The following is a 10,043-nucleotide window of genomic DNA, read 5'->3' on the forward strand; positions in this document are numbered from 1 at the left end:
AGGAATCATTTTTAAACAAAATCTTGCCTATCTCACCCAATATCTTTCTAATACTGGGAACTTTTATATTTTAAGCAATAAAGCTATTTCAAGGAAAATCTGTATATGAACAGTGTTAGTTTGTTTCTTCTGCATGCTCCAGTTTTGGTAATTAAACCTGTGCAGTGTAGTCACACTACTTTGCAGGTATTCTACCCTTTTAAATTAGTGCTACATCAGTAGACTTAATATCTGCTTTAAAACGTGCATTTCTTGTAACCATTATACAATTCATTATACAATGTGCTGTTCCTAGACCCAAGGAGAACCACCGTGTGTCTTTTCCCCTTCTCTTACATTTAATGTGATAGTAATTGAAAATAAGGAATAATGCATTGGAAATTTTCTTTCATGCATTATTCTACCTGTTCAGTTTTTAAGTGAAACTGGCAGAGATAAAGATCAGACTATAGTTTAACAAACTTCATAAGCCAGCACTGGGAAAATGGTTGAGGTTAGATGCGTTCTTATCTGCATTTCATCCTCCAGTTTAATTTAACACTGACAAGTTCCCTACCTTGCTTTGCTTCTTGGGTTCACCGCATGGGCTCACAAACCTTGTGTTGGCACAAGAGAGGAAAGAGCAAGTTGCAGGAAGAAGCAACCAAGGGCACTTTGGCTGTGTTTTTCATTTTATATTGGTTTAAAAGATTCTCAGACAGAGGAGGCAAAATTTTTATCTCTGCTTATCTGTAAAGAGCAACATTCTACCAGACTTCAGAGGATGCTTTGTATGCATATTTGCATATGACTGTGAATGCAGGGTAGCTGGGTGTTGGTAGAAGAAGGGGTTTGTAAATCAAGATTACATGCAATTATCAAGAAAATTGCACGTTCTCATGTAAAAGTAATGTGGTTGGATATTTACACAGCCTGTTCTAACAACATGTTACACCTGTGCATTTTACCAGCAGTGTAGTCTAAAAGAGAGATATCTATTTGCCAGGGCAGATGACTTTCTAGTGAGCAACAGAGACTCCTGAAGGAAGTACAGTGCAGGTAAATAGATCTACTGGAATGTATTCAGAATAACATTCTTTCCCCCACTGTGGTTGCTGTATTTTGATAAGCAGCCAGTCTATCAGTCAGGCTTGTTTCCCTGGTAGCATAGCACATAAATGGTGCACTGTGTCAGCAGGTGGAGAGTTATTGTGTACACAAGTTGTGTGACAGAGAACACACACTGAACCTGGAAATCCATTGTCATGAGTAGGATAAAAAATATATCTTTTTTCTTTCAGAAACAGCAAAAACAAAAGCCACAGAAGATGACAGTGAATTAGACATATCAGCTCTGTGTCCTAAGGTGACTTTTTTTCAGTCAGCCCTGTCTTGCTTTTAGAATCTATATAGATAATGGGAGGCTATCTAGATTGCTGTCTCTGTTCTTCTGTGGAAGACTTTGCCCTCCCCAGGAGGCTGTGTTCCTGAACTAAGCAGTATGCTTTAGAAGTGATTCATAGTCTCCACCTTTAGCCTTATACTAACCAACCTACTGCATTTGTGACTCCTGGCCTTCAAGGTAATGGTTTCATTGGCCTACTGAGCTAAGAATGTGTTTATTTTGTATTGGCTGTAGAATGATTGTGTTAATATTTAAAAGCAAAGGTGGTTACTTTTATTTCCAACACTGAAATTGCAGTTGATTTTTATCAAATTAAAATACAAAAGGGAAACATGAATAGGAAACTGTTGTGGTTCTATGTAATTTGTCAGATATTTTTGTAATTCCTTGTCTAATTATTTTCAATGATGGTGCAAATAGGTATATAAAATCTTTCTAGATATGTATGAGAACACTCAAATTTCTCATTTTTCTTCTAGTATTCTAAATGACTGTATGGCAAAGGTTTTTCTGCTATAATCAAAATACCAGTTGGTATTTTAAAAATCATTTTAATAGGAATTATTATGTAGTATTTGATCAGTGGTGTATAAAGCCTGACTTTGACAGGGATTGCTTTGGAGGTGATTTTGTGTTGGGAAAAAAATATCCCATGGGATAAAAATTTGTATCTGACATAAGTAAATACTGTTCAATAAATTGGTAATGGATAACAGGGTTTTTTTTTCAGCTAATTTTTGATGGTCTTATAGATATTGGGCTGTTTTTTCTGGTCCAAGTTTACTCATTTTGTTACATTATGCACATTTTGTATTTGCAGGCCCATTTTGCTTTTATTACAGCAACCGGATTTTTTATGCTTCTTTAGTATAATACAGCCTTTAGTTATTACAAAGAGGCATGTTTCACTTATAAGCACTGCATAGTATTTTCATGTTTCTTCAATTAAGGCTAAAATAGGAGGTGATTTATGTTGCTATGACATACAAGAGGGGTTTTTTTCAGTCTCTAAGCATTGGCTTTTTGCAGTGTGATTTTTTAAAATATAATAATACCATGTATGGGACTATTTTCTGTGTAGGTTAGTCCTGCAGTTGTTGCCAAAGAGCTGTCAGTGTCTGACACAGATGTCTCAGAAGTATCCTGGACCGATAATGGGACCTTTAACTTATCCGAGGGGTATTCTCCACAGACAGACACATCTGATGGTATGTAACAGCTTCATCTATATCATCACTGGACTCCAGATGTGCAAGGTACCTCAAAATTATTAGACAATTTGAGGACAGGTTTTGGCGTTGTTACTTTTCTCTCTGAAACTAATTTAAGGTTAATCTTAGTGGTTTGTGTAGTTTTGGATACATCTTGTGTAAGAACTGTCCTCATCTTAAAAATGTTAAAATACATCAGCAAGGGTCTAAATAAATAAGTAGTACTGGGTAAAACCAACACATTCAATAAGTGCTAGATGTAGCACTCTCTTCTGCCAAACCTTTCAAGCAAGTAAACCTTTTAAAATTACTACTAATGCCTTTGTGGGTAAGCTAAGCAAATAAAAGCTGAGAAAGAAACAGTGAATACACTGACTTGTTAAACAGCCAATTAAAGAAAGTATTATCAAGTTTTACTACTAGACATGAAGACAGCCAGCAATGACCCTATGAAGACTTAGACTAGGAAAAGATTCTCAAGCACTTGGCTTGATCTTGACCAGAAAAAAATTCTTACTTTTTATCAGTAAACACTTTGCTGGAATTCTGCTCATCTTGCATTTCTCCTAGGAAAAGCTCCCTGTAAATGACAAGCAGGATGATACTACAGGCCAAATTAATAATTTCAGTATTTTCTTAATATTTTAAGTTGTAAATAGCATTGTATGATCACAGAACCGTAAGTTGTAAAAAGCAATTGTCATTCATCTCATCTATCTTCCTATCTAAAGCAGGTTCAAAGCTCTTCATTAAAGCTTTATGAAGTTTCTCAGGGCTGTGACCTCTTGAATTCTGAACATCTCTAGTCGTAGAGATTCAGCAACTTCCCTGGAAAGCCTTTTTCAATATTTGCTTACCCTCATGATAAAGAAGTTTTTTTCTTACACTGAGTCAAAATTTCCCATGTTCCAGTTTGTGTCAATTTACTCTGATCCTTTCACTGTGCACTTTCTAGAAGCGTCAGGCCCATCTTCTCTCTACCTTCCCATTCAGTAGTTAAACTGATCCCTCTTTGCCACCTTCTCTTGGGCCAAACAAGGCCCATTCTCTCAGCATCTACATACATCCTTTCTCTAGCCCCCTAAATAATCATGCTGGCCCTCCAGGGGGTTCAGTCCTGTATGCCATTGTCTGTCTAGGACTGGAGAGGTCAAAACCAGGCAAAGTACTTCATTGGGTACTCTCAGTTGCTGAATAGAGGAGGAAAATCCCTTCCACTGACTTTCTGCCTTCAATTTTGCTACTATGGCTCAGTGTGTGGTTGGCCTTCCTTGCTGCAAGGGCATACCACTGACCTGCTGCCCACAGATCTTTTTCTGGAAAGCTGCTTTTCTTGTTGCCCTTGGCCTGTACTGCTGCACAGGGTATTTCATCCTAGAGGCAAGACTTCACATTTGGTTTTGTTGAATGTCATGATGTTCCTTTTCAGCCTGTTCCTTTCTCCAGCCTATTGAGGTCCCTCTGAAGGCATCCTCACCTCCAGAATATCAAATACACCTGTCCTGCAGCAATTCCTTTCTGCCCATGAACTTGCAGAGTGCACTCCAGCCTGTCATCCAAGTCATTAATAAAACCCTTGAACAGTGCTGGTTCCAGTCCCTGTGACAGACACCAATAACCAGCCTCCAGCTGCACCTTGTGTCACTGATGAAGCCTTTGACCCCAGCAGTCTCGCCACTTTTCCACCCACCTTACAGTTCCCTTACCCTGTTTGCTCACCAGCTTGGCTGTAAGGATCATGTGGGAAACTCTATTCATAGCCTTGCTAAGTGAAAAATAACATCAGCTCTTCTTCTCCATGGAGCATTTCAGCAAATGGGACACACACAGAAATACAAGACCTAATGGGATGCATTCAAGGACTGGCTCATCTCCTGTCAAAGCTCTGTGCATTCAAGCCACCACTCTGCATGCAGTACAACCCTTCCTCCTCACCTTCCCAGCCTGTCTTTCCTAAAGAAAATGGAGAAAATGACCTATGAGTCATTTTTAGAATTTTTTTCCTTAACCTTTATGAATGCTCCTACAACAAGCTTCTATTGCTTGTTTTCATAGAAAGTAAGTTCAAGCTTTTTACCTTCTCATTCAAATACTTGATGAAAGTATTCACTTGTGCTGATTTAGGCCTCTTCCACAAGCCATGTATTCCATGGTATGTTTTACACATTTATAATAACAAATATTGTGTCATTCACTAATGCAGCCATTCAAATCTAATGTTGATTACATCTTGCTTTTTATCCTCTTGACATGAAAAAATTCTGATCATCTGCAGAATTTCCATTTTCTGTTTCCTTTTTAATACAAGCATTGGCCAATAAAGGAAAAAGAAATTAGTCTTTACATTGGTTTTATATCTTTATTCTTTAAACAGATAAACATTCTTTTTATTACTCCATATGCATGTTAAAAGTTTGTAACACATCCTTCCATGTTTACATATTTGTAGTTTGTATATATTGTGAAGAGAAATAAATTTTAGGACTTCATGTGGTTGGTATATTTTGAAATAGCTGTGCTGAGGATTTGTATGGGTTGTTTCATAACAGATACATACCTAAAAAGTTAGCTAGTTAGCTTTAAAAAGTTATTTTCTTCAAATAGTTAGGTTGATACCAGCTGATTTGTGGCACTAGAATTATGACCTCAAAACTATTTTGTTTTAGATGTCACAGAAATCTCCTTCCAGTAGAGAACTACTGGGGTAGGGATTAGTAAATGTATTCAGAGGAACACTTGCTATTCGCATTGTTACATCTGGCTGCCTTTTTGGGACAACTTTTGTGAGTGCTAACACTGTTTTCTTCTGTTAACCCTGTAATAGATTTTGACCGACCTAGTGATCATGAAGAAGCTTTCGCTCGAGATCTTTTAGAGTTTCCCTCTTTAGAAAATGGTGCCGGCACAAACGATGACGATGACTCCAGCATCGGTTTGCCCACCCAGCAAAAACGAAGGAAAGAGCAAACTGATGTCAAGGTGGATCACGTTTCCAGACAGGGTAAAGAGAGACCATCCACTGCAGGGCTGTCCTTGCCTTTGACCAGTGACCAAACCTTTAATTTAATGAGTGGAATTGCTGGCGATGTCATCACAGCTGCAGTGTCTGCTGCCATCAAAGACCAGCTGCAGTCCCTACAGCAAGTTCCCTCACAGGCAGCGCCCAGCTTGAGTGAGGAGACAGACACAGAGGAAGCTGATGATTTTGAACTGCTTGACCAGTCTGAGCTAGAGCAGATTGAGAAAGAATTGGGACTTTCACAAGGTCAAGAAACAGAATCCCAGGAAAAGAAAAAGTCTTCAGGCTTCCTTTCAAATCTGCTTGGAAGTCATTAACCTTGAAGTTACAGCTGGCAACACAGAAGAAACTAAACATAAAACACAAAAAAAAAAAAACCCATCAAATACTACAAAAGAAACAAAAAAAAAAAAAAAAGAGAGAAAAAAAGAAGAAAATTCTGAGCTGTAAGCTTTAACTATCCCTTTAGATGTGTTGTAATAATTTCCCTTATGCAAAGTGAATTAACTGGATAAGTATCAGCTAATACTGATAGTTTAATGTTTCTGGTAGTTATACCTCAATGTAATAGCATGGAGATGAATTCTCTATCCACTGTTTGGTTGCAGATGCGTGGTGAAAGTCAGTTGTTCAAAATAGTTGGGGGCAAGGTTTCTTTTACCTTTTTGCCAACCATCTATTTTGGGGTCCTAAGCCAAATTTCCAATACTGGCAGTTTATTTACTCTAGTTTTCCAATCATGTAATACAATTAATGACTCATATTGTGAGGGCAAGTTATCAGAGGGCTATGGTGAGATTACCTGCATCTCACCTCCTTCAATCCTACCAAAAAGTATGGATCCCTGCAGTTAGCATTATGTGTAGTGCACCTACTGTATATGAAACACATGAACTGGCACAACTCAAGTTTAATTATGTGTGCAACACTATAAAACCCCCTAGATTTCATACTTAAAACCTTTGAATTATTTTGGATATGGTAATGCATTTCCAAGTTTTTTGCTGTAATAGGCTTGTAGAGTTGTGAAGTGGCATGTTATATGACTGACCACCTGCTGTGTTCCTTGATGGAGTCTAGTCCTTGGCAGTGTTGCCCATGTGAAGTCAGCCAATAAATCTTTATGTTTAAAAGTTAATATTGTGTAAACTGAATAACCTGTTTGGGAGCAGGTGAGGGTAGTTATTGTTTGGAGTAGAGATTAGAGATTAAAAAAAAAAAAAAGCAAAAAGGCTTTTTAGGTGCCACTTCCTTAATTTGAGATTCTGTAGGTTTTGGTTTGGCTTTTTTTCCCATGATAGCTGCTTCCACTTGCAACAAAAGTTGTGTTGCAATGTGATGATTTTAATATACTTAGAAGCATTTGGTGAGGTCAGTTGCTAGAGAAGACACTCAGAATCTTCTTCTTGGCATATAATTTAAAACAAAAAAAGAACTTGTTTAAATTATTTGCCAGTTTAAAGTCCACACATGCTGAGTGAGTGGCATGGGATCTCAAGCAGATAACTTATTTTTCTAGGGCTTTTTTGTTCACCTGTGACAAAACTGCATTGCAATACCAAGCAATAGTAATCCAAGAAATAGGAAGAAATAAAGCTAGTTTTTTTAATGTGATGTAAACCATTAGCAAAGTTGAGGGACCATGTCAGCTGCTACTACTACTCAAGTAAAGTTCCATTTGCTGGCATTTGAAGAGGTAAATACTGTCATCTAGGACCCTCAAAAAGTACAGCAACAGATGATAAAAATCTTCCACTAACATATATGTGTAGGTAAACCTGTGTTTGAAATTAACTACATTTTGTATTTTTTTTCCTTTTGAGGTGGAAGAATAGGCAGATAGCCAAAAAGAGTTCAGCAAAAGGAAGGATGCTGAGATGTTTTGACACTAGCTTTATTGTTGCTTGTGCTTTTTGTGTCAGTAATGCATATTGACTGTGTTTGCTGTCCTTTACCAGTACAAGGGTAAGCCTGTGCCTTCATTATCAAATACATTATGAAATAAGTGGATGCTGGATATAGATCCCACAAGACGCAGTTTTCAAATTACAATATCTCAATACCTGAGTTTCTGGAAATCATTAGAAAACATGGCCCACATCACATCCACAGCATTAGTTGCTAAGTTTCTTCTTTAGCTTTCACCAGGTTGTTCCTCTCATTTGGCAAAAACAAATTAAAAAAAGATCAAATACCCAACCAAAATTAAAAAAAGCTTTTGTTGGAAAATCAGTGAGTTTAAAAAGTTCTCAGAAGACTTAAAAGCCTCATCCTTGTCGCCAGTTTAGGATAATCTGTAGAGTTAAAAGAGTACAAATCCAAGTTGCTGATGAAGCTTTGTAGGATGCCAAACAACTGTGTGCTCCCTTGTCCAGGGTTACTGGTGCCAGAAGGGGAAACAGGCTGTGGGACAGGAGAGGCGGCAGGGAGGGAGCAGTCCTTCACAGGCTGTTCTGGAGCAGATTGGCAGGACAGGCTAGCTGGCTGTCAATGGTGGCATTGTAACAGCGTGCACTTTATTGTTGTTTTATGGAAAATACTTGTGGTTATGAAAGTATGTAACACAGAGGCACTCTTCTAGAATAATAGATTAGATCAGAAAGAAAAGCAGTTGGAGGAGTTTCTCAGACTTTTTGTAAATTACCCATTTTCTGGTTTCAAGATAGGTAAATACATTGATTTTTCTCCAGTAAGACCCTCATTTATTTTTTTTTCAGAAAGAAAAAACCAACCAAAACTTGAATGAGTAAATCTTTAAAGTTAGGGACATAGTTGCTTATCTGAGACTCTTTAGAGAAAAAAAATTCTAATTTTTTTTCCTGCTGTCATGATAGTCAATTACATTCAAGCCCCTAAATACTTTGTAATGGGAAGGATGTAATTCTGTAACATTTAATATTCTTCCTCAGGTAGTAAAAAAGATGTCTAATTTTCTGCAAGAAATTATCTCTTCTCTTCCACACAACCACATATAAGAAACACTTTGCATGGACACAATACATTCCACTGGCAGCAGTTCGCCAGCAAAACACAAAGAAAATGTTTCTCTCCTTTGTGGATCCTCTCCACACCGCCCTCAGCTGGAAATCCCTTGAGAAAACTACATTTTACTGTATTATAGCAGCAGCCAAGAAATAGCAGTTCCTTAAAAATGCCTGTCACAATGGTCTACAGCGTCTTTTCTACTGAGCACTGTTGTCACCTTCCAATCCTTCAAATGGAATGCCAGGGCAGGAAGACAGGCAAGGGGGTATAAGGCAATACATAGCTTTGAAACATACAGCTTTTCCATGGAAAGCTTCCTTGCATGTCATTTCCAGTCAGAAGGCACACAGGCAGCATAGAGGGCATAGTGTGAGCCAGTGCCATGGGGTAAGAGTGTGTGATCCTGCCCTGGGACTGGTGCTGCTTCTGTTGTGTGTGTGTGCTCGTACCTGGCAGCAAAGGGCTCACCCTCCTGTGCCTTGCAGTGGCTTTTTCATGCATCCTGATTTAAGAAAAGGACATATGTCAGGGCAGGGATGCAGGTCACTCTTTTGTACTCAGAAAATTTCCCCTTGTGTCAGTACATGAGTGACAGCATCACCATAAGATTGGTGGCCTTTAGTGTGTCAAATCCAAAGCCACCCGTTCCCAGCACAGGGGGTTTCCATGCATACGTACCACGCCCCTACTGACTATTCTTCTGTTTGTTAGTGGAAAAAAAATACTATTCTATGCAGAGGAGGTTAAATAATTGTAACCCAAAGTAACAGGATCTGAAGAGATACTCGTTCTATTTGTTCTGTGTTCATTCTGCACTTTTTCCAGGCTGTCCCAGCCTTCTGAACAAATAAATCCCTGTAGTCTCCACGTCTGTTCTCAGCACATGAGCAGCGTCGCAGTCTGTGAGTAACCCCCACGCGGGCAACCAGAAACTGGAGAATTACAAAATGTCCGTATTTAAGTATTCTGCAGCACTTTACCTGCCTGATCACTGTTTTGTAAACATGGAACTATTATATTGATTGTTTTAATAAATATGTGTTAGTTTTTATCTTAAATCATCTCATTGTGTCTTTGCTCCAAGAAATGGAAATAAACCCTATAACAACAAACGGGGTGACCTTATCACTCTCTACAACTTCCTGAAAGGAGGTTCTAGCCAGGTGGGGCTCGGCCTCTTCCCCCAGGTAACCAGTGACAGGACAAGAAGACAGTCGTAAGCTGGAACCGGGGAGGTTTAGGTTGGACATCGGGAAGGATTTCTTCACGGAAAGGGTGATAAGGTACTGGAATGGGCTGCCCAGGGAGTGGCGGAGTCACCGTCCCTGGAGGTGTTTCAGGAAGGACGGGGCGTGGCATTTAGTGCCATGGTCTAGTTTGTGGATGCCATGGGACAGAGAGAGAGAAATGGCTAGCGTTTTTTACAGAAGCTTGTGAGAATTTT

The 10,043-nt window shown here is 38.8% G+C and overlaps 1 protein-coding gene across 2 annotated transcripts in view; it reads left to right on the forward strand.

Annotated features, from left to right (window-relative positions):
* Window positions 1–9,657, forward strand: part of RETREG1 (reticulophagy regulator 1) — a 64,514-nt gene extending 54,857 nt beyond the window's left edge. For both annotated transcript variants that reach the window (XM_036404430.2, XM_036404438.2), the window contains 3 exons: window positions 1,281–1,345; window positions 2,466–2,592; window positions 5,420–9,657. In XM_036404430.2, coding sequence (XP_036260323.1) covers window positions 1,281–1,345; window positions 2,466–2,592; window positions 5,420–5,931 — 704 coding nt within the window. In that variant the 3' untranslated portion in view covers window positions 5,932–9,657. The remainder of the gene's footprint in view (window positions 1–1,280; window positions 1,346–2,465; window positions 2,593–5,419) is intronic.
* Window positions 9,658–10,043: the final 386 nt, after the last annotated feature.

This window comes from Molothrus ater, chromosome 1 (genome assembly GCF_012460135.2).
Source record: "Molothrus ater isolate BHLD 08-10-18 breed brown headed cowbird chromosome 1, BPBGC_Mater_1.1, whole genome shotgun sequence".
Classification (NCBI taxonomy): domain Eukaryota; kingdom Metazoa; phylum Chordata; class Aves; order Passeriformes; family Icteridae; genus Molothrus; species Molothrus ater.